Source organism: Mixophyes fleayi, chromosome 5 (assembly GCF_038048845.1).
Source record: "Mixophyes fleayi isolate aMixFle1 chromosome 5, aMixFle1.hap1, whole genome shotgun sequence".
Classification (NCBI taxonomy): Eukaryota; Metazoa; Chordata; class Amphibia; order Anura; family Limnodynastidae; genus Mixophyes; species Mixophyes fleayi.
The window spans coordinates 30624358-30650049 of NC_134406.1; the positions used below are offsets into that span (position 1 = coordinate 30624358).

A 25692-nucleotide genomic window follows, 5' to 3' on the forward strand; every position below is an offset into this window, starting at 1 on the left:
CAGTGTCTCCATTTGAATAAAATTCCTGGGACACATTGTTGCTGGTTAATTATATTCATCTCGCATAACATTCTGTCTACATGGACGAAACGTGCTAGACCCTACAACGTAATAATGCGACTTCTAGACCCGATCAAAGCATCCCTGTAACTTACACAGAATAAGAAATATACTGAGAACTGCCTCTATCTTACAGAACTTCAGCTGAAGGTCTGCGCTGCTGATCTATATTATAAAATTAGGTGCTGTCCCTGGAAGGCGAGCTAAGGGGGGGACAAACCCCAAGCTGTTCTATAATGCAGGACAGAGAGGCTTCCTGTATGGATCGGAGCATATAAATAAAAAATGGCCACTGTCTATAGCAGCTTTCCTAAACTATTGGGGAGTTTTGCATGCAAACGTGAGAGAGTGGCTAATGCCAATGGTCTGTAAAGCAGTCAGTGTGGGCTGCCGGGGATTGCACGTAGGACCCAGGCTGCAGAGCACATTGCACACTGCACACAGCTCCACAGAGCAGGGCTGTCAGCTGGTCTGGTCACGTGGTGGGAGGTGGAAGGTCGCCTGTTCACAATGGAGCTATCGGAGGACTTGCAGAGGGGCTTGCACCGCTTAGCGGATCCAGCCCGCTTTAGCCCTGAAGCCTTTAGCGCTCTTCTCCGGGCGGCCTTCCAGAGCCTGAACCCGGGCCAGGCCGCAGGATCCGCCTTAGGTAAGGGGAGTATCAGGAGAGTGGGGGCAGGGACATCGCAGGCGCCTGATGCTGCCTTTGTGCCCCCATGAGCTGTGCATTATCCCCGGCACAATAGGGCTGGGGGCAGCAGGAGGGCTACACCCGGATTGCCTGCCCAGGACAAGCGCACACTGCCAGCTATTGTCCCGATGGCCGCTTGTAACCAGCATTTCCCCGCTAGCAGCTTGCCAGACACTCGGGGCCGGCATTGTGAGACAAGGCAGCCTGGCCTAGTGTACGCTAAAAGGATAGACAGTCCTGTTGGCCCCCAGACTGGGTGTATAACAGACGGGGGCCCAATAGTGTCAGGATTGGAACGGAGTGTGTGTATTGCAGCCACTGTCTGCTGGTATTGCTGGAGCTGTTACTATGTTTATATGTACTGGGAGGGCTGAGTGTTTGCTCTGATTATAGGGACTGGTATTTTGTAGTTGACAACATTTATATATGATGTCACATTTCACACCCGGTATAACCCCATCATGATATTTCCACAAAACACGATTAATGTTAATGCCATTGTTTTCTATTGTGAATGCCCATCTTTAATAAATATTATCCTATAAATGCCAAACATTGAGAACATATCGTGGAATTTGCGTTTTCCAAGGGCAAAACAATTAAAATGACATTTCCTTAAAACCTGCCTGGGACTGTCATTGGCAACTATAACTTTTTACTTTAGTTACTGGGAGGGGAGTGTTTGCTATAAAGTGGGCATAAATCTTTACTATACATAACTAGGGGGAACTAGGGGCACTGGCTGTATACACTGAATACTAGGGGCACTGGCTGTATAAGATGACTACTGGGGGGACTGGCTGTATACGCTGATTACTGGGGGGACTGGCTGTATACGCTGATTACTAGGGGGACTGGCTGTATACGCTGATTACTAGGGGGACTGGCTGTATAGGGTGATTACTGGGGGGACTGGCTGTACAGGGTGATTACTGGGGGAACTGGCTGTATAGGGTGATTACTGGGGGACTGGCTGTATAGGGTGATTACTGAGGGGACTGGCTTTATAGGGTGATTACTGGGGGACTGGCTGTATAGGGTTATTACTGTGGGGACTGGCTGTATAGGGTTATTACTGTGGGGACTGGCTGTACAGGGTGATTACTGGGGGAACTGGCTGTATAAGGTGATTACTGGGTGAACTGGCTGTATAGGGTGATTACTGGGGGAACTGGCTGTATAGGGTGATTACTGGGGGAACTGGCTGTATAAGGTGATTACTGGGGGGACTGGCCGATTACTATGAGCAGTTGGGGGACTGGCTGATTACTATGAGCAGTTGGGGGACTGGCCGATTACTATGAGCAGTTGGGGGACTGGCTGATTACTATGACCAGTTGGGGGACTGGCTGATTACTATGAGCAGTTGGGGGACTGGCTGATTACTATAATCAGTTAGGGGACTGGATGATTACTACGAGCAGTTGGGGGACTGGCTGATTACTATGAGCAGTTGCGGGACTGGCTGTTTACTATGAGCAGTTGGGGGACTGGCTGATTACTTTGAGCAGTTGGGGGACTGGCTGATTACTATGAGCAGTTGGGGGACTGGCTGATTACTATGAGCAGTTGGGGGACTGGCTGTTTACTATTAGCAGTTGGGGGACTGGCTGTTTGCTATGAGCAGTTGGGGGACTGGCTGTTTGCTATGATAATGGGGGTGAGTACTTACTTTGATTATCAAAATTCAGGGGGTCTGAGTGTTCTGACAAGTGGATCTGGGTAGTTTGTTACAATTCTAAATTAAATTATGAAAAATGCTATCACGATATTGTGATGCATCTTTCTATTTTTTTCTATTACATTTTATATTTTTCTTATTGCTGGTTCTGGTCTGTTCGTTTGTTGAACACCTACGGATCATATATATATATATATATATATATATATATATATATATATATATATATATATATACAAACACAAAAATATTCTGCAGCACATTACAATTGGAAACAAACATAGTAATAAAAAGACTGGGAATTTACAAACAGACAAAGAGGGTAAGTGGGCCCTAAAATTACTAGAATTGGGAGTGACTGAATGTTAATTATGATTACTAAAATCTGTTTACTCTATTTAGTGAACCTATGAGGACTGTTTACTAGGATAACTAGAAGGGAGGACTACGTATTTACTATGATCATACAAATAGATTACTAAAACAGGATGATAAAATGTATACTGTCATAACTGGATTTGGTGGATATAGTGTATACTATGATAACTGGATTTGGGGGACTGAGTGTATACTATGATTACTGGATTTGGGGGGAATGAGTGTATACTATGATAGCTGGATTTGGGGGGAATGAGTGTATACTATGATAGCTGGATTTGGGGGGAATGAGTGTATACTATGATTGCTGGATTTGGGGGGAATGAGTGTATACTATGATAGCTGGATTTGGGGGGAATGAGTGTATACTATGATAGCTGGATTTGGGGGGAATGAGTGTATACTATGATTGCTGGATTTGGGGGGAATGAGTGTATACTATGATAGCTGGATTTGGGGGGAATGAGTGTATACTATGATAGCTGGATTTGGGGGGAATGAGTGTATACTATGATTGCTGGATTTGTGGGGAATGAGTGTATACTATGATAGCTGGATTTGGGGGGAATGAGTGTATACTATGATAACTGGATTTGGGGGGAATGAGTGTATACTATGATAACTGGATTTGGGGGACTGAGTGTATACTATGATAGCTGGATTTGTGGGGAATGAGTGTATACTATGCTGGATTTGGGGGGAATGAGTATATACTATGATAGCTGGATTTGGGGGGAATGAGTGTATACTATGATAACTGGATTTGGGGGGAATGAGTGTATACTATGATTGCTGGATTTGGGGGGAATGAGTGTATACTATGATAGCTGGATTTGGGGGGAATGAGTGTATACCATGCTGGATTTGGGGGGAATGAGTGTATACTATGATTGCTGGATTTGGGGGGAATGAGTGTATACTATGATTGCTGGATTTGGGGGGAATGAGTGTATACTATGATAACTGGATTTGGGGGGAATGAGTGTATACCATGCTGGATTCGGGGGGAATGAGTGTATACCATGCTGGATTTGGGGGGAATGAGTGTATACTATGATTGCTGGATTTAGGGGGAATGAGTGTATACTATGATAGCTGGATTTGGGGGGAATGAGTGTATACTATGATTGCTGGATTTAGGGGGAATGAGTGTATACTATGATAACTGGATTTGGGGGGAATGAGTGTATACTATGATAACTGGATTTGGGGGGAATGAGTGTATACCATGCTGGATTCGGGGGGAATGAGTGTATACCATGCTGGATTTGGGGGGAATGAGTGTATACTATGATTGCTGGATTTGGGGGGAATGAGTGTATACTATGATAACTGGATTTGGGGGGAATGAGTGTATACTATGATTGCTGGATTTGGGGGGAATGAGTGTACACTATGATTGCTTGATTTGGGGGGAATGAGTGTATACTATGATAACTGGATTTAGGGGGAATGAGTGTATACTATGATAACTGGATTTGGGGGGAATGAGTGTATACTATGATAACTGGATTTGGGGGGAATGAGTGTATACTATGATTGCTGGATTTGGGGGGAATGAGTGTATACTATGATTGCTGGATTCGGGGGGAATGAGTGTATACCATGCTGGATTTGGGGGGAATGAGTGTATACTATGATTGCTGGATTTGGGGGGAATGAGTGTATACTATGATTGCTGGATTTGGGGGGAATGAGTGTATACTATGATTGCTTGATTTGGGGGGAATGAGTGTATACTATGATTGCTTGATTTGGGGGGGGGGGGATGAGTGTATATACTATGATAGCTGGGTTTGGGGGAAATGAGTGTATACTAAGATGACTGTAAGACTGAAGAGTTGCTACAATTACTACTACAATTTCTAGAATTCAAAGGCCTTGAACTTGAGTGGAGGATAGGTGAATATTGACTGTGATTATGGGAACTGGGGATAGGGTGCTAAAAATAATTACTACAATTTGTTTTACTATGATTACTAGAATTAAGGGGACTGCGTTTACTCTGATTAGTAGAATAGGTTGGGGTCTCGGTGTATAAATTGATTACTGAAATTATCATGACTATACTTTATTCCTAAAACACTAACATATTAAGCACCTCTGTACATCGAGGGGATCATGATACAAATAATTAACATGCTATGCCAAAAAGCAGATTGTAAAAATTGCCCTATCCAAATGAGATTACAATTTAAGAACAGGAAGGACAGAACATTGCTATGATTTATCGAACTGGGGATCTGAGTAAAAGCTGAATTTAAGGGCTTAGTTCTACTTTAAAGTTTACTGAATTTTAGAGCCGAATGTGTAATGTGTTTGCTATTCCCGGGCTGCTATATATGAATGTGGGACTTGGAAATGTACTATATTTTTATGTTGTGTCTACTGAATGATGGTGCTGGATATGATGTAGACAGAGGTTGACCATGTTTTGTTTTTAGTAGTCCTAAACATGTATGAATTCTACCTGTATGCTGGATCTGCAGTATGGACATGAATGTTAAAGGCCTGATTTTGAGTTAAGAGCAAATCAATGAAACGAAGTAACTTTGCACCTTGGCAAAATCATTTTGCATTAGAGGGAGAGGTAAATTTAAAATGTGAGGACAGATCAACTTCAATTTTAGTGTAAAAATAAAGCTATCAAGTATTTGTGTGCTACATGAAAAATCAGCCAGTATTTTCCTTGTGTTCAAAAAAATAAGTCAATTTGTACCCCTTGCATTGTAACATGTTTTGTCCAGGTACAAATTTGCTCCTTTTCTTTGCTTTGCTCCTATCTCAAAATCAAGTCCTATGAGTTTAATTTACTAAAGGTGAAAGTTTCAGCTTATTTGGAAGATTTCTATTTGCATCCAACCACCAATCATGTTAGGGGGAAGGGGGGTACAATTCTAAATTGTTCCCTATCATCCCACTAGTGCTTTTTGTGATGTCTAGTTCTAAAAATGTATTGATATCTGTTTTGTCATAGAGAGATGTGTGTGTGTTGTTGCATGTGAGTGTGTATTTATGCTTGTACACAGTACATTTGCTCAATCCAATAACTGGATGCATTAAATACTAGAATGAGTGTATATTGAGTTTATTGGTAGTTGCTATATATGCTGTTTATGTAGATCAGGTTGCAAATGATGCTCTAGTTTGAATGCTCTATCTGTGTTATATTAGAGAATGATTAACATGCCTTAAAGCTAAAACTTTGATCATGCAGTAGAATATGTTGGTACATGACAGTTGTACTTAGGAGCTATACGACTATATAACTTATAAATTAAGACTGATGCTACTTCTACACTTTTCTATAGGAAATCAGTAAATGACATCTGCTTAATAAGTTACTGCTAGCATTATAAATATAGAATTATATTGCTTTATAGTTGCAGTGACACAAGTTACACTGCAATGAAAATATGATAAGCAACATTATTAATTTTTGGGGAAGAGCATAACACAAACATTTTACATTACAGGCCTTGAACAAATATAGTATTTTACCAGTAATTTCAGCATTGTCATTTATTTTACCAACATTCACATGTTCATCATATGTAATATAATATATGCACCTATGCATTTGTGGGTGTATGTGCATATAGCACAGTGCAAGTCCAAGAGGATTCTTCTTCATATTATATACCATTCTGTATTTATAGTTGAGAGAAGATTCTAAACACATATTAAATTCCCCTCCCAGTATATATGTATAAAACCCATATAGTTTGTACACTCCTTTAGTTCATTTGGAAAGTTATTAAGAATCTCATGGAAGACAGAGGAGAAATAATTGTTAGTTTCTGGTCAGCTTGTATTGTTATTTATTAAATCCCTGCCATAATGTTAGTACAATCCCATTTATTTTCTGGTTTGAGTCATTTCAATCCTTTTTTGCGCACTGATTATTTGCGTTGAACATGCACAAGTGACTTCTGTGTGTTCACGGTTCATGACTAGAGCGTATACATCAACCTACAGAATTGTTGATCGTGTTGAACATTAATATTTACATGCAACGTTAATTTTCTCTGGTTTTGAACAGTTTTATTACTGACATATTCTTTGTGACGTTACCCTTGCTGTTATCTATGTGCTGCAAGTTTTAGCATCTTACTCTCGGGCTGGATACAATGAGATCCGCGGTGAAGCCGGGGTGGTTGTTCCAGGTCATGCAGAGTCTATCATGTTTTCTATATGTATTTTTGCACACATCGCAGAAGTGGATCTGTCTTGTACAAAGAATCACTTTGTTCAGTCCGCTTGGTGAATGGTCCCTGGGCTGAGCTGGATTTGGGGTGCAGCCACTGTTACCCCTGCGTGTGACCTCTAGCCAGCTTTTCTGTGTGAGTGCTGCTGGATTACTTGGCAGCTCCTGTGTTGTGGCAGGGGAGGGAGAGGTTCCTCCTTGGCCCTGTCTCTTTATACTGCTGTTCAGTTTTTTTTATCCCCTCTTGGTTTCTTATTTAAAAATGCTGTTTGTCGAAAACTGCTTACATTTGTATCTTTTAGCCTCTCGTTTCAGATAAAGGGACTGCGCTTCCAAACTGTAAATGTATTGCTCATTTGTTGCCAGTTGTTTGAAATAGAGATTATGTTATCAGTGAGTTTACATTGTTGTTGGGTTATAATACAATACAAAGTGAAATTCTGAGTTCTTGTTGGAGCAGAATACACTTTACATTATAAAGTACCCCTGGCCCTTTGCATATATTAAGTTAGCGTATTCCACAGTGTTAGATACTTTACATTGTGAGGTATCCGTGCTACGTTGTGTTATTTAGGTGTATGTGTGTGTGTATTATGTTATGTGTGTGTTATGTGTGTATATATATATATATATATATATATATATATATATATATATATATATATATATATATATTAGTATTTGTACTATTTAGGCGTTAGCTGTTGAGTGCAGTGAAATGTATTTTTATATTAGAAATTGAATCATATGTAAAAGGCTGATGGCCCATTCTGTGCGAGCAAAATGCATATCCTCTATTTGAACAATTGATTATTTTTTAGCAAAATGACATGGGTCGGCTGTAACACTGACTCACGAAGCAGAAGAACAAGAAAACACTGGTGGATAGGCGGAGCCTTACTAATAAATGAATGTTTACTGCACTCATGTATATAGATTAGTAATGAAATGAGTGATGGTTATGATGATACACACTTCCTCAAGTATCCTTACATAAGCCATCCGATTTTTCAGCTAGAGGTATCCGACAGGGAAAGTACAGACAACATTTTTTTTGGGGGGGGGGGCTAAACGCAGGCGTTTGTTTGGTATACAGGACTGAACAGAAAATACATTTTATTTTTAATATAGCAGTGTTCGTGAACGGTTTGTTTTAATGGTCCTCTGCGGGAAAAAAAAAAAATGGTATGTGTCTGTAAATATATATATACAAATATATTTATTTTCAATTGGTGTACTTCTTATGAATACTTTAGCTTCTGTAAAATAGTTTGATTTGTATTATGTTCCATTGTGTCTGTGGCATTATTATGGTATTTAAATGCTGGCTGCTAATTGAATTTTCTGAATCTTTTTTATTTATTCTTTTTTTTTTTATTGTAAATATAATTATGATTTCACATCGCGAGTTTCTCCCTGGAAATGTAGCTCTCACTACTAGTGGGCGGATGTATGCATTGCATTTCAGTTGTGTAGGAACTCTTGTCAGTGCCAGGAATTGTAAGCTCGTATAGCATTGCTGTAAATAGCCACCGATTAGCGCTGACACCCGAGGAAACTATTCATTTACCGGCATTACGAATACCTTATCAAACACATCGCCAGTTTCACACTGCAATGTGATTGAGTGGAAAATTCATGCAAGAGCTGGTTTACCCTGTATTGCAATAGGATTAAGATCTCTTTAAAAATATATTCAACCTGTAAGTTCAATATCTCCATTGTTTAAGATAGGCGTGGAGGCTGGCATCATTAATGTATTTGGTATGAATAAATCAATTCGACAACATAGTTTACAGATGTTTAATTACAGTCTGTTTAAGCCTTCTATTTTTTTTTTATTCATTACTTGTCATCGCCAAGTCTCCAAATAAAATGCCTCTCCGGTCCCTCTTTTGTGGAACATAATGTTGAGGTTCGTTAATAATATTAAAATCTAGTTTAATATGCTACAAGAAATAGCTGACTTTATTATTCAGTTTGTAGTGTCTGACATATGACCTCTACAGCTAAGCTGCCTACTGAATGTTATTTGCAGTCATGAAGTAGTTATTAATTGGTCGATCGAATTTAGAAAATACGAATATATTTTTGAGTGTTTAATAATAATAATTTTCTTTATTGTGAAATAAGTGCTGTCTGTTTGTTTGTGTTGCTGTAGATGATAAAGAGTTTCAGCACATTGCCCCATCCCAAATAAAAGAGTGTCAAGCTGCAGCCATTACGTGTATACTGGAAGCTGTGAAGCATAATGTAGACAGATCTGCTTTGAGGTACACGTCTTTACATTATGTTTGTTCTTATATCTCTGGAACTAAACTGCTCATTTTACCTTGTGATATCATTGCTCGTTTCCCCACAGCACATTTCTAGAAGACTGTAAATTCGATAAAGAGAGATCAGAACATTTCTGGACTGAATACCAGGTTCAGACTTTGTTGTTCGTTTTGTGCAGTTGTGTCCATTGTTTCCGATTTATTTAATATGGTAATTGTCAGTCTCTGCTATATTCCAGAAACACAAAGAATCTTTGGAAATCTTGCTAGAAAAGTGAGTCCATATTTCCGGCACAAAGCCAGACATCCTAAGCTTACTTGATCGCTTCGTTTAAAACCGCTTAATTTTTAGTAGCATGCTTTGACAAAACACTATGCTGTAGTATTTAATATTTCACTATTTTCAGCATTGGCAGATGCCCCCCACACGTGTCAGATGTGTCCTGGCGTCTAGCATATGAAATAAAGGTGATCGAGTTCCTTGATTGTACAATATTTTGTGTTCCTATGGATGATAAAACATTCAGCTGAGACCTTTCTTTTTAATCTTCAGACCAATCAGCTGTACAAAACCTACCGGCCTTCCTACTTGGTGAAATTAAATGTAGAGGTAAATAAAGTCTTTGGATAACATATGACAGTTGATCTACAAAATGTGTGGTAAAATATAGCTTTTTGTTTCCTAGACCGCGGATCCCAGCCAGGCCCAAGATGTTAGTTTTAATTGCTCAATAGAACAGTTACAGGTATATTTTAATTTGCTCTTGTACTAGCTGCCTTCATTTTATTTAAGTTGTGCATAATGACATTTATCGGTCTATATAAACATCGAAATCTGATCATAGTGTATTTTTTCTCTGTGTAACAAATTATCTGAAAGTATTGAGTGACATTGACATACATTTAAATAAATGCCCTGTGATAATTGCTGGGGACGGTTAATTATTGCATATTTTCAGTGCCTGGTGTGTGATTCTTTAGTCTCCAATCACACTTTGGTAGGTTGTGAACACCTTTATAACTATCACTATATTTTAGATAGTCAAGGAACGTGACATATTTATTAATAATTATAAATATTTTACTTATAATAATATATAAGTAATGTGCAGAGTTACAAAGTTGGTCATCTGTTTTAAAACGATGTCACGGCAGCTACATGGTACAATGTATTCTCTTGATTGATTACCATTGGGTGTCAGTTTCCTGAGGGTGAAACATGTCGCTTAACTGCATACTTTCAACTGTGCTTCTTCATTGCTTTTCTCAAGTAGTCTTTCTGCAGAGTTTGATATTACAGCAGTGTAAAACACAGAGGTTCACTTAATAATGTTATCGTCTCAATATTGTCCTACCAATGAGGAGAGATTTCTGTCTTCCACTGAATAACATATGTAAAGATTTTCACTAAATGTACGTTCCACTATATTTTCACGGAACTGATGCCTTCCTCACAACGGCACTGTGAATGTAAAATCTAATTAAAAAAATACAAACAATAAAAAAAAACTGTTCATTGGACAGAGAATGACTTGAGCATTATTATGTAAAGTGCTCAGTCCACAACACTTATTTGAGGGGGTTGTAAATGTAGATCAAATCAAAGACTTATCCCGTTGTCACATTGTAAGGTAACATTGAAAACGTATCTACTTATTTAAACTTTCATTCTTTCTTTGCCCTTCAGGATTTAGTAGGGAAACTTAAAGATGCAGCCAAAAGTTTGGAGAGGACATCTCAGATGTGAAAGTGGATCCTGGCTCTCTCCAGCAAAAGAAATTCTGAAAGATTTGTGTATAACAAATGTCTATTTTACATTCCATGCCTTTAAAATATAACCTGATGATTGACCGAAGTTGCTGTACAAAGTACTATCTGGATTTTTTTTTTTCCAACATGTTCTAGCTACACTGATTAGTTATGCTAACAGCTAGATTAATGCACATTTTCTGAATCTGTTTTATGTTTATGTTTTCTAAAGCTGATTCTATACAGTGAACCTACAGTATACTCAAATACATAATTTATCCCCCATACAGATTTAGGATGTCCATATATTGTATGTCATTTGTCTGCACAAAATAAATATTATGAATCCAGATTGTGTGGTTTATTTGAAATGTCCTTTGCCTAGTCATTATTAGTATATGAATGGTGCCAGCTAAATCATTTGTGAAAACACTGTGAGGTGTCAGTTTAACTCTTCGGATGCCTGGGAAATTTACTCTTACTGCAAAAGAAGAAACGGACTCCTCTGGAAGCATATGGGTTAATTGTGGAACACTCTGGAATTAATTGTATCAACCTTAACTAAGTGTAGCACATAGACGCACTGGTGGTAATATAACTGCATACAGTATGAAGTGACATAATAGCATTTAGCATTTGTATGGTAGTATACCGGTGAAAGAATTTGTAAATACAGAATGTTGTGTATGTGTTTTCATACTTTTATGTTTATGCGGGGTATTAATTATTCCTAAAATGTTGCAAACAAAGCATCACAATATGAAAAAGCACCTAATAGCGTACACTTGCGTTGACATTACGGTGAACAGAGTGGTTTGTAAATGATTTATTCTGTTAAAAAAGAATGGTGGGTGCACATTGGAGATATTTTGTAAGTTGCTTCAAAAAGCAGCAATGTTAAGCAGGCCATGAATGGTACAGAACAAAGCATATGACTGTAGTACAACATTCTATAGTTTTATGTTCGGGCAATATATAGAAAACGGAAACCCTTCTATGAAACAGGTATCAGGAAACTAGAGTCAAATGTCCAGGATTTCTCACGGATACGGCATTGACTATGCATTATTTTATAATCTGCAACCCGGGCTAGCCAGACATATAGATAATAATGAGGAGCAAAAATATAACTTTTGCACAATATAAATGCTGTTTTATCCAAAGTGGTGATTCTCTGTACATGTGGCAGAGGAAACCTGGAGCTCTCCTATTCATGTCCCTCATTCAAATCCGGTTCCATGGTCCACTCCACACGCCAGCCCCATCTTATAGGTCCCGGACACACATTCCTGCAGCTCCCCCCGCCCTTTGCCCGGATCGGGCGGCGCCTGCTTCAGCGGGTCATAGACCACCAGCCCGGGGCCTCCCAGCGACCACCCCAGGCACAAGAAGCGTGAGATTTCAGCACTCGAGTATTTAAAGGAGAGAGGGATCTGGGATCCAGTAGAATAATTTCCTGGTTACTAATACATAAATTCTCTGTCCTGTCATTGCAGTCAGATAAGCAGCTGCATATTTGGAAAGCTATGGGTAAAAAGTTTTGACATTGTTCCCATAGATTAAATCATGTGTCATTATATATACATATTTTTTTATTTAACATCCGAGTACTTATATACATTGCACTATAATTAAACCAAATCAATAATGTGTGGTATAATTGCTGCTTTGTCATTTTATGTTGATATAAATTAATATGTGTCTGGCTGTATAGCTAGAATGTTATAAATAAACTGACCAGGGTGTGGACACTTCACATTGCTCGATACTATAATATGATTTTAACGAATTCCTCAGTCCTTAAGGAAGTAGTTATCCCTACTGAAGGTGGTTTCACCAAACTCTCCTTCGGTAAATGGACAGTTTCCTATACATAGCAATGTGCAGCAACACTTGTGTTGTCGTATTGTTATAAATAAAGGTATATTTGTATACGCTGTTATAGCATGGTTATATCGTTGTGTACAGCGCTACACTACTGCTTATAGCGCTGCATCCTTTGTAAAAGCAGATATATCGATTAATGATTAACACGTCATTTGCCCTCTAAGTACAGTTTTGCCCCGTACTTGGTTATAGATCTGTACCACAAAATATACAAGTAGACAATTATACGCCTAAATCATCTGGTATGTTACAGAGCTCATACTTACTAATGTTCCTATGTGATTATATCACTGTACTGTATGTGAAGACTTTAGCCTCCCTCTCATATGACCTCCTATACGGTATATACAAGACGAAGTTAAACCGCTGTATCCCTATGAGATACATATACACTCTCTTTTGATTAGTTCTGCATATTAATGTCCACCTATAGATCTATGTGTATTTCCACTAACCACTCCATTGGTTATCACGCTGTACATCTAATAAATATACGACTGCTATAATGGTAAAATAATTCTCTAAAGTAAATTGCCTAAATTTACTACACATGGGGTTATAAAGCTGTTCCTCTAGAGAAATACAATTCTGACACTATTTTGTTATATCGATCTACCTCTGGTTAAACACTGGTTATACCAATGTATTTCTTTTAAATACAGCTATACCCATCAACGATACACGTTTGTTATGTAGCTGTTCCTATACCAAACTATGGTAATGCCGCTAGTAAATTCAGTTCTACGTCTTAATATTTATAATTATCATTGTACCAATATTCAATACAATTTTACCTCTCTATGGTTATATACACATATCACAGTATCTGTAGCGTATATTCTACGCTTGTAGTTATATCATTGTACCTTTAAAAATCACCATATGGTTAAATCTTTACCCCTCTAGTACATGCATTATGGTTCCATCGCTGTACCTCTACTAAATATATTATGGCTATATCGCAGTACCTGTGCTAACTTCATTTGTACACCTCTAACGTCACATCACTACCTGTACTAAACACAGTTCTACTCCCTTATGTTGATGTCGCTGAACCTCTAATTAATATAGCTGTGCAGAACCCTGCTCATCACTACACCATAATTCGGCAGAATTAATTGGATTATTCCCTCGCTATTTTCTACGTAGAACTCTTAAAAGCTAATAGTTGTGGTGATGTCTTCACTCTGTAAAGAGAAATAAATAACTAGAATCTCTGGTTTACATCGCTTTCTCCTTTGTATATTGAAATTTAAATAAACACCTCAATGGTTATCGTTATATCCAGAGATTATTAAGATCATCACTGGGGAAACATTTCAAGAGGCAACCTTACCCTAAAGACAAACACCGCTTTATCTGCATACTGATCAACCTCATACATTTGATTGCATATACTGTTTACTGTACACTTAAATGTTTGACATGCATTTGTTAACATGACGTGATGGATGGGAAGATTGTATGTACTGCATGACTGTATGCATGTACGTGTGTGTGTCTCCATACACACATATATGTGTACATTTTTATAATATACTTATTATACTTATAGTGTGTGTGTATATATGTGTGTGTGTGTGTGTATGTGTGTGTGTGTGTATATATATATATATATATATATATATATATATATATATATATATATATATATATATATATATATATAATTCTCCATCATGCAAAGTGATTACTAATAGCTACGATCGTGCAGATTATAGCACTCTGCAGAGCAGAATTATAATGTATGGGCTGCACTCCTGTGTGCACAATGTGAGTGCAGTGTGTACACTAATTCCCAGGCCGCCCTTAAGGAATGAGACCACGTGACGGCGCGGGGCGGGCGGACTCTGAGCCATTTTGGGGACGGTGTCAGTTTCCAGTGTGAGGCTCCAGCGAGCGGAGTGTCCGAGCAGCCCGGGAGAGGCAGTGAGAGAGAGCAGTGCGCGCAGATCGGGGCGCTGTGTGAGCGGGCAGAGCGCGCCAGGAGCAGGCTGTGCAGCCGGAGCAGAGGAGCAGCGTGCAGAGGAGGCAGGGGGAGCCAGGACAAAGCGCTGAGGATGGTGTAATCAGCCCGGATCCGGCGAGAAGAGGCGGGAGCGTCAGTTCGGTGCGGGGGAGCGAGCGGAGGAAGGTGGGGAGGTGGCGAGGGGGATCTCCCACTCCTGGCTGACTGGAGAAGGGGGGATGAACGCAGTCCCTGCACTGACAGCGTCTGCAGATCAGCTCAAGATGGCCGCCCCTGGGCTGCTGCTCATCCGCTGAGAGCCCCCCCGGACACCGCATTGTCCCCGGACCCCCCGCTGCAGCCACCCCGATCAGCATCTCACGGTACGTGCATATTTGGCCCGAGCGCCCTCCTCGGTGGGGGTTGGTGGCTGGAGAGAGTGGGTGTTTGTCTGGTGTACGTAAATAAAGAGGAGGGGGAGTGAAGGGGGTGGGGTGTGAATGTTGGAATTTGGTAAAGGGGGTATACAGGTAGTTGGGGGAGCAGATGATGGCGAGGGGGCTGGGTGGGTAGAGGGGAGCACGTGAGTGTAGAGGTGCCATCTTCTGATTGCTCATGTGCTGCTCAACCTGGTGATATTTCTCTTAACCTTTTTATTCATACTTGCCCTTACCCCGTCTACTCCATGTCAGCAGTCTCCCACCCCTTATGTTCCATGTCAGCACGCCCACTACCCCCCCACCAACACACTTCTCTTCCATATCACACCTTTCACCCAGCACCCCACTCTCCCACATTTACAATATTTCCCATAAAATCTTCTATTCTGTGCAACGCCTCGTTTTGTAGAACTATAGGGGAGTCTTTTTTGCTGCTGGGAACAGGTCTGGTAATGCCAGTGGGGTCTCAATGTACCATCTGGCTAGGTTAACTAACATTGGTCCCATGTACGGGTGTATGTAGATGTATATTATAATTTCATTACCATGCGAAGAACTGATATATGCTGATAACCCTGTGCTGACTTGTTCCTTGTGGCTGTTTAATATTGTGTGTACAGTTGTCACTTCATGTACATCATCCTTTGTACTGATTGTTATTGGTTGGCTCAGCCCCGCTGCTTGAGGTTCTGGGCTTGTGACAGTAAATCACAATTGCCAGCGTAGCTAGCTGGCCTTCCATGTGTTACTACACCAGATAATGGTCCTGTATTCAACGCTAGAACAGAGCATGTAAGGCTGTGAAACTGAAACATCTCGGTTTTAGATCAAACCCAAAGTGGAAAAAGGTTGCATTCTGTTTTGATACGTTATTTTGTATCATGGGCCATACAATAGCAGGGCTGGGGAACAAAATTGGCACTAAAAGTTTAGGGAACCCATGTTTGAGCACATCATTCGGCTTATTCATTTTATCGCTAGCATATGCTTGAGGTTGCACGCTTGTATTTGTCGGGTGCTGAAAATAATCCTCTAGGATTGAGCGCTTTTAAACGTAAATTCCCACTCTAGTCTGCTTCCTCTCTGTGAACTGCGAATATTTCCAATAAGAAATATACATTCAGAATATAGGCAGCGTTTGTCTCTAAAGGCTTTCAGGTTTTGCAGATTATAATGTAACACTTTCTCATCTCTGAGTGTGCAGCTTGGAAGCACTGGAATATTGCTCAATAAACGAACCGTGCTGTTTCTATAGCAGGAACTCTGGCAATAGCTGTATGGACTGTGTATGTCAAATGCTATATTTCATTGCTGCGCAAATCTCCCTACCCATTAACCCTTTCTAGATTCAGTAGAACAAAAAAAAACACCACCTTCTTCATTTGACATTGCCAGGCCTGTAACAAAGCATTGTCAAACTGTGTCTATTTGGCCCTTGGCAATTTTCTATATTTTGTTTAGGATGTTTGGAAAGTTTTTAAAATTTGTCTTTTTGTTTTTTATTCACTGATCTGGCGCATTCTCCTTCATGTCGTATTTTCTATGTGATAAAAGTTTGCTCAATGGTGCTCTGTGGGTATGTTCATTGAATTTCTTTGTATTTGATACTTGATTGGAATGAGATGTAAATATGTGATGGGATAAATAAGAATGTATAGATCACCTCTTAATGAACAGAATTTATTGACCATCATATTGTATGGATGGAGGTAGTTTAACAGATCACAGAAGCTCGCCACATTGGATTCTTTGACTATGGAAAATATATAAGTGTATAAAGTCTACTGCTAGTCCCTTAGAACAATGATTTAATTGTCAGTTATGTCTGTGTTCTGGGTGGGAGAATTACATTGGTTGTAGTGGTCGTGATGTCTTAATATAGGTGTTAAATTGGTAGCCTATCATATAATGGGATTTTTGTGTTGTCCAATTTAATACTGCGTTGATGACTGCTTGTGAATAACTTTCTTTTTACTTCTACACTTTTCCTGCTATTGTATAAGTTTTTTTTTGTAGTTGGCAGTTATATAGCGATAAATGTCAGACTACTCTCTGTTAATTACTGTAGTGGTTGTAGTTGTCTTTCTGTGGTTAAAAGGGCTACACTGGCCAATTCCGCCCAGGAACAAGGTTTATCGCTAATTTCCAACAGTATCCCATTTTTTTTGTTCAGGTTGTAAATTTGGAACGGGAGACGTGATATTCGGGACAAGACTTCTCCGTCTTTTAATTTGGAGTATGGAACCATAAGGTTCCATACTCCATAGCTATACACAGTACAGAAATGCAATTTGCCCACCCGGGAATGGAAAACAAAACTTTCTTTTAATTTCCTAGGTTATGTTATTTGCCAAAGCAGCCTGACAATTCATCAGCAATCTTTTAGAATGAAATCCTGACTTAACTAAGGGACTGTGTGAATTGAACATGTGCTTATTATTGCTAGTCACTGTGCAGAGCGATTGTACAGTCCTTCTGCGTTTTCAACAAAACTACCTGTTCACTTTACAGAATTCACCAGCATGTTGCTAGGGCACTATCTTTCTTTGTGTAGTATATTTATTTACTAAAAGGCGCTCGTCCCGACATTTCCCATACGAAATGAGGAACATAAGCACATTGTTCTGTCACCTCGCAGAGTTCCTCTTATAGTGCATTTTTCCGACTTTTCTTCAGTAACTACGAAGTGATTTGAAGTATATATTTTCAATGGTCGTCAACTGAAGTAGATCTTTTTTATGAACTTATACAGCAGGACGCCTTCTGACTGTACGCCTGTCAATAATTTACCCCCATTGGATCAGCTCCCAAGTGTAGTCTGGGTTCGATATATATATACACCCCCTCCCCCCACCTGCAGTGCCACCAGGTGATTTACAGCAGAGGGACCTTATTGTTAGTGTAAACAGACTGGGTATGCGTTGGGGGCAGCATAACTTGGCATATTTGGGGCTAGTCATTTATGACACATCGATTGCGACAATATGTTGATACATCGTTTCTTTTTTATAACGATTTTTCTTGCAGTATATAAAATGCGCACTCTGCATATTTCCGTGTGCATAATGAATACGGACACAACCGAGATTGTTCGTGCTGGGTTCCTGGTAAATAGGGGCGCTGCTGCCTGGCCAAATCGCCCCATGTTACTTTACCCATTTCGATCCGGAGGGTGGAGGGGTGGAGGCTTCTGTGTGACCCCAGCTCTTGGTGTGGTTTCTCTCCTTACTTCCCTCCCTCTCAGCTCTTTGTCTCTTCCCTGAACTGCACTGGGCGCCTCTCAGTTTTTCTCCTCTCTCTCCCTTTTCCTCCTGTCCAGTTCTTTCCTAGTCCGTCTCTCTTGTGTTCACCTCCCCCGCCTCCTGCACTTGAGATCGCTGTACTGTATTTCTTTGACTTGATTCCTCCTTGCATATTCCTAGCAGGGAGAACACATCAGATCACTACTTCCTCTCATTATTCCTCTGCCCAGTTCTATGCTTTCTGTAGTCTACTGTATGTTTTTAACCCATATTACCTGATTCCGTCCTTTTATCTCCCGGCTGTGACAACAGGATCCAGTTTTGCCTCTCGCTAAGATGTAATGCGAGTGAATATTCACGAGTGCTGTTATTTCATTGTTTCATGTAATTACTCGCCCCGAATATATCTGCTTGTTAGGGGATCTAATGCTCCAAGCGATTTGATTGCACACGTGGATCTGATCTTCCTGGATTGCTGTCTTGTTTCCCACCTCCGTGGACCCACAGAGATTATTAAAATGGATCATGTAGGTAGATTTGACTCGGAGGATGCTTTTTAATAATTGTCTTGCACTTTTTCGAAATCGCGCGGAAGGCAAGGGGTTAAATGCTAACCATAGCCCCCAGGTTACTTGCCCCCAGCACCTCGTGTAACTCCACTGTCGGGTTTCTTCCCCATCTCCAGGCTGTGGCAGGATGCCAAGTGTAAGTGTAGGTTGCTATAGTAACCAGAGGATTGCAGCTTGGGCACCAGCACAAGGCAATGTGCTTCTTTCATCAATAAAATAGTCTGTCTCCCTGGCTGGCAGCTCCCGATCACTCCGGTTCTTTTACCCTAACCCCTCCACTGACCTGGGGCAGGGGTTCATGCTCTCGTGTTCATTGCACTGCATTCTGCAACTCCTTAATAATATAGTATTCGGTAGGAGCAGTATTATACTATGTGCTATTATATATTTCGTTGTGGGTCCACTCCAAACTGGTGAGCGCCCAGCTACCTGGCGTGTTTGGTTTGTGTTTGGACATTAGGACACGTAGATTATGATAATGATCCCGATGTATTACAGGAGCTGTGGGATTTGCTTCTACATTACCCAAGCTAATACGGATTTACTGTGTGAAATGAGACTGATATCCTTTCACTTGTATGGTGGAGCCATATTTTTGCCTTTCATGTTCCGTGAAGAAATGGCTGGTTGTGCAACATCTATTTATATGTTATACATTCGATTAATGTGTGTGTAATATTTGGTGTCATCTTTAATGAGATATTCTGCACTGGTTTCCCATTTGCACTCGTCATTTGTTATTTCTGCCCATCCTCGAAGCGTTTTATTAAGGAAACCATTGACTTTCCCTGTGCATCACTACAAAGTTGCCATCTGTTACTTATTGACTGTCTTTCTTTCAGAGAACCCTCTGATACCGCAACCATGCATCGGACAACCAGGATTAAAATAACCGAGCTAAATCCCCATCTAATGTGTGTGCTCTGTGGTGGATACTTCATAGATGCTACAACCATCATTGAGTGTCTCCATTCTTGTAAGTAGTAAGCTTGTTTCTTTAATATACTTTGTATTGCCGTTTAGAATCCACGCTAGCTTTAAACAGTGCCTGAGGCCATAATTGTCCTAGTGTGCTCCGGGCTATCTTGTTTTTGGTTCATCCATTATTCTTACCCTGCCCCGTAGTTCTGATCATTTATCTCTCCGTGATTTGGTAACAACCTCTGTTGCTTTCATTGTTCACACAGTCTGTAAAACCTGCATTGTGCGTTATCTGGAGACAAGCAAATACTGTCCTATCTGTGATGTCCAAGTGCACAAAACTAGACCCCTGCTGAATATAAGGTACGTTAGATTCCCATAAAATTTTCCCTTGATGTCTGGGGTAGGTGCTGGTTTCCCAGACTCCCATTGTATTGAACCGAGAAGGTCAAGAATATTTTGCTACTGTTTAGACTTCGTGTAAATAGTACGACGTTGTCAAAGTTCTGTTCTGATTTTCATCCATAGTTATTTTAGTGTCTTCTGCTAACTTACAGGGCAGACAAAACCCTTCAAGATATTGTGTACAAGCTGGTGCCAGGCCTTTTTAAAAGTATGTATTAAATATCGATTGATTGGTGTCTCATTAATCCAGACAATAAGCCAGCCGCTCCTAAAACAATATGTGTGTCTTGCAGATGAAATGAAACGAAGAAGAGACTTTTATGCAGATCACCCTTCTGCAGCTGGTAAAACAACTATTCATTATTTAGTATTTATGTCATTTATCTGCTTCAATATAAGTGTTACCTTCCTTTGTGAAGGGTGCTTTCTTGTCTTAACTGTATAAGTGTACATTTCAGGGGTACTCTAAGCGCGTGGGTATTTGCATGTTTCTGGATCTGTAGCAAACAGATTTGCACTGGGATGTTATTTATTTTATTTTCAGTGTAGCCTTTATCTTTAATAATTCATGCTTTCCATACTAGATTGTGTATGGTCCTGCACTGACAAATTTCTTTTCCTACACTTTTAGCGGCAAATGGCTCTAATGAAGACAGGGGAGAGGTTGCAGATGAGGACAAAAGGATAATTACAGATGATGAAATTATCAGTTTATCCATTGAGTTCTTTGAGCAGAACAGGTAAGTTTATTTTGAATTCATCCAGTTCAGAAGTAGATAACCAAATGTTTCCTCATATAGACAGAAGCCACGTGATCCTTATACCTTCTGCTTCCTTAGGGTGGATCGTAAAGGAAACCGTGAGAAAGAGAAATCCAAGGAAGAGGTAATTGATTGTACTGTTACATATATCCTACCTTGTGACCTAAATGCGGGGGCTTCTAATAATTGTGTGAAATTGATCTTCATGGGCTGTGATTGGTGGTCTGTAAAACGGTGACAATTCAATTAGAATTATTATGGTTTAAGATACAATGTAATTGTAAATCATGAAGATGTCTTACTTGCTATATATTATTTTTCAGTGAGTGTATAGAGTCACTTTTTGTGTTCCCGGTCATGCAACAGTGGTTTCTAACTACTGTAAATTATACAATTTCCCACATAAACCTTCTTTTTTTTTCTTTAAACAATGCCTCTTTCTCCCCAGCATGTTAACTCCTTTCTCTGCTGACTGCAGTAACTCTGTCCTGACAGCCAGCACCTCTTTGGGGCCCCGCAGGTTGAGCAACATAACAGTAATCTATTGATCCTCGATCTTACACACTATAATTTTGGAGGTTTATACAAGTCCTATCATCTACAAAACAGTAGCCTGTCGTACACATAGCATCTCATTGTACCTCTTTGCTCTATAATGCTCATCTAAAGAAAGCAAATACAACTAACAACGCTGATGCAAATGAGTCAAACATATATAATTATTGAGCACGCAAGCAGTGTGTTTACATGTGTACATGCGTTTACAGGCTAACGACAAGAGGTACCTGCGTTGTCCCGCTGCAATGACTGTGATGCATCTACGGAAGTTTCTAAGGAGTAAAATGGACATACCCATTAACTTCCAGGTAATCTGCCATCGATACAAGAAATCCAGGGCACCTTTGTTTTCTAACGCCTAGCATCCTGATCCCGTGTCGGACTGGAAAATGTTACTTTGCAGTGAGATTGGGAATATCGACATTTTAGTGATAGACTGCTCTTCCCATGGCGACATGACTTTATATCTGTTCACGATGTGAAATACATTGCTGTCATCTTAATGGTGTGTTTTGTTATGTTTAATTAGATCGATGTAATGTATGAGGAGGAACCTCTGAAAGATTATTACACGTTAATGGACATTGCTTACATCTATACCTGGAGAAGGGTAAGCATCTGATAGTAGGGACTGTTTAGGTGGGATTAGAAATATCATGGGCAAATCTGATGTTTGTTTGTTTTTTTTGTAAACCCCCCCCCCCCCCTCCACAGAATGGGCCACTTCCCTTGAAGTACCGAGTGAGACCGAATTGTAAAAGGATGAAGATCGGACACCCTGCAGACAGAATGAATAACATTAGTGGAGACCTGGAAAGTGACTCTGGTAGTGATAAAGCAGGAAGCCCAGCAGGGGGGGTGCCTTCCACTTCCTCCTGTATGCCAAGCCCTGTTACCCCTGTGCAGTCCCCACATCCACAGTTCCCTCATATCTCTACTACCATGAATGGGACCAGTTCCACTTCCAACAGCAACCACCAGAATCCTTTCACCAACAGAGCAAGGAAGATGTCACTAAATGGATCATCTGCTACTTCATCCGGATGAAAACACAACTGGAGCACTAGACAAACACCAATTTATAGATTTATTCATGCCATTACAAGCTTTGTAGATGCTAATGTGACTTTGTCCAAATTGCTTAATTTGTAGTGAAAACTCCACATGGCCATGGCAGGGTGATGTTTTACTTGGATATTCGGTGAAAGAAAAGGCTGTTAATGTGTTTTATACATATTCAATGGAAATATGGCACCTGGTGATGGGGGCATGCTGGATATATTGGAACTGACACATAAATGGATATAACTTCAGCTACAAACACAAGGTGGAATCTAATTTCTCCAAGGCAGGACTTGACCAGCATGGATTTATATGTTGTTTCTGAACATGTTGGTTCTCTTTCTTGCTTTGAGATTTTCTTGGACTATTCTGGATTAAAGTTCACATTTTGGGAAACTGGTATGTGCTCTTGCTTGAGGATTAGTAAAACCTTTTTGGATGTATTATGATCAGTCAAACATTGTATCCATTGCCTTGGGATTGGGGTGACCTTGGATATATCTTTATCTCCAGACAAACTGCTCCACCTCAACCTTTCTTGTTAATGCTGTTTTGTGGATTGTTAGAGAACTCCCTGTCATCTTCTCAAATCAAAGTGCTTTATCATTTAACTGAAAAGAAAATACATAGACTCCTCTATGTAGCCATTTCACTGTGAATAGTGATTTATTGCGTTTGCCTTCATGATTTTCAGTTTTTTGCTGTTGTTTTTTTTGTGCATTGTTGGAAGACTTATTTGCTGCCAGAAGGGGAGGGTTAGCAAATATTTTTTTTATCTTCCCCCCCCCCCCCCCCATCCATCTGGCATCAAATGTATTTCACATATTGCTGCACAGAATCGATCAAAAGTGTCATTTTTTTTTTTTTTACAGTCTTTTGTCTAAAAAGCGGGTATTACCGTTTTATTTTACTGACTTGTTTAAGTGATTCGCTTTTGTAAGAATCAGTTGGCATTATGCTGGTTGTAAAATGCCATATTGGTATATGACATAACAGGAAGACAGTATTGTATGATATATTTATAAATACTATAATGAAGATTTTGTTTCCTGCGCTCAGAAATGATTTTTACATTTTCCAATTATATTCAGTTGCCCAGCTGCAAATAGCACAGGCCTTAACATCTCCAGATGAGCATGTTTGGTTTTTTTTTGACACATGTCATGAAGCCATGCAATAATGGTACTGCATTATTATTTTAATACGAACTATATAGAGGTGGGGGGAGTCTGATCGTTTAACAGTCATTAGAATTTGAGCATACCTAATCGTTGCTGCTCTAAAAAAACAAACAAAACACCCCATATGTAAAACAGTTGACTAGTCTATCCCGATGTGTATTTTACAAATTCCTAAGTACAAGCAGGAAGATACCATGAACCTCTGAGCTCACCCCTCCCCTTTTTTTTTTTTTTTTTTTTTTTTTTTTTAACCCTCCCTTTTGTTTTGTTTTTTGTGTGCTTGCCCTTACCTCAACTCCCTTACACTTTTATCCTTTTAAATAATGTTTAATGTTTGTACTGAAAAAAGTGGCTAATCATTTCATTGTCTCCAGTCTGCAAAAGAAGCACAAATCTATTGCTTTGTCTTGCTTATAGTCATTAAATCATTACTTTTGCATATAACTTGACTGTTCTTTTTTTTTTTTTTTTTTTTTTATGGTCCTTCCCCCTTTATTTGTATACATTTTCATGTCTTATAGTGAAGACCTTAGGCCTCTATACTTCTATTGACCTCGAGGATTTTGTTGCACTGTAGACACTAGTATTCGCTATACATGTTATTGAAACAATAATGTAGCATTTACGTTTGTAGAGAGTGAATGTTAAGCAATGAGTAGTGTTAGCAAAAACTGGTTTTATGGTTGTGAAGCCGCGCCATATAAAAGTACAGATGAGGACAGATCTCACCACAAGACATATGAAATTGGTAATCTATGTTCGCATTTATGTGCCAAATTGTAGAGTAAAGTAGAATGCGTGCCTTATTCACTCTGCAACAAATCTGTCTATTTGTGGCTACACTGACAGACCTTGTAATGTAAATTTACAGTAATGCTATAACAATACTGGAGTTCTGTCACTGTTTATCATTTCTTAACTGCTTTGAAACAGAATCTGTTTTAAAATTTCTGTACTTCAACTGTTGATAAACTTTGTATTGGATGTCATGATGTTCTGACTGTGATTTTACAACATAAATGGTATTGGGTACACGTGGAACTACCTTTTTGGTGCTGAAGTAATAGAGAAGACATGGAAAAACCAGAAGAGACCGAAGGAATGGCATATGATGACGTGTGATTTTCATATATAATCAAACTAGTGGTCATTATCAACTTCAAATAAAAATGTTTGAGAGGAGCACATACATGAAGAAACCATACCTTTTTATAAATAAAGTTTGCAGGCCTTTATGATTCACCCCCAAGGAAAACAAGGTATCACTTGCTGTTTCTCTATCAAAATAGATTTATCATCCATAAAAAAAATCAAATGTTTGGTCGAACAATGTTTCACTGAAGTAAGCATTGTTACTATGTTCTTTAAAATATCACTAGCTAGAACATTGTCACATATTAGGAGAATGTCAGTTATAAGTATGGACAGAGCTCGTTTAGGGGGAAATAATGTCACGTACGATAAAATAAACGTTCATGTTCTTTTTCTACACGTGTACATTGATATCAGACTTCAGATTACATATGTATTACATCCCTGTAGATGAGTAATAAGGAGCCCTTGAGCCTCTGTAAATATTGTCTGTCAATTCGGGCAGTACACATCGCATAGATTGTTGGTTATTGGACTGTACAAAATGCTTACCGTTAAGTATATGTCACTGATCTGCTTAAGCA

General features: G+C 39.5%; 1 protein-coding gene across 1 annotated transcript; it reads left to right on the forward strand.

Moving 5' to 3' along the window:
• Positions 1–510: 510 nt before the first annotated feature.
• BMI1 (BMI1 proto-oncogene, polycomb ring finger) lies at positions 511–25005 on the forward strand. Its single transcript, XM_075211942.1, is given in 14 exon segments — positions 511–709; positions 9179–9290; positions 9380–9443; positions 9533–9567; positions 9980–10047; positions 19982–20104; positions 20316–20412; positions 20607–20662; positions 20748–20798; positions 21086–21194; positions 21294–21339; positions 21983–22081; positions 22303–22383; positions 22488–25005. Coding segments are annotated over 14 exon segments (1413 nt in total). The 5' UTR covers positions 511–570; the 3' UTR covers positions 22821–25005.
• Positions 25006–25692: the final 687 nt, after the last annotated feature.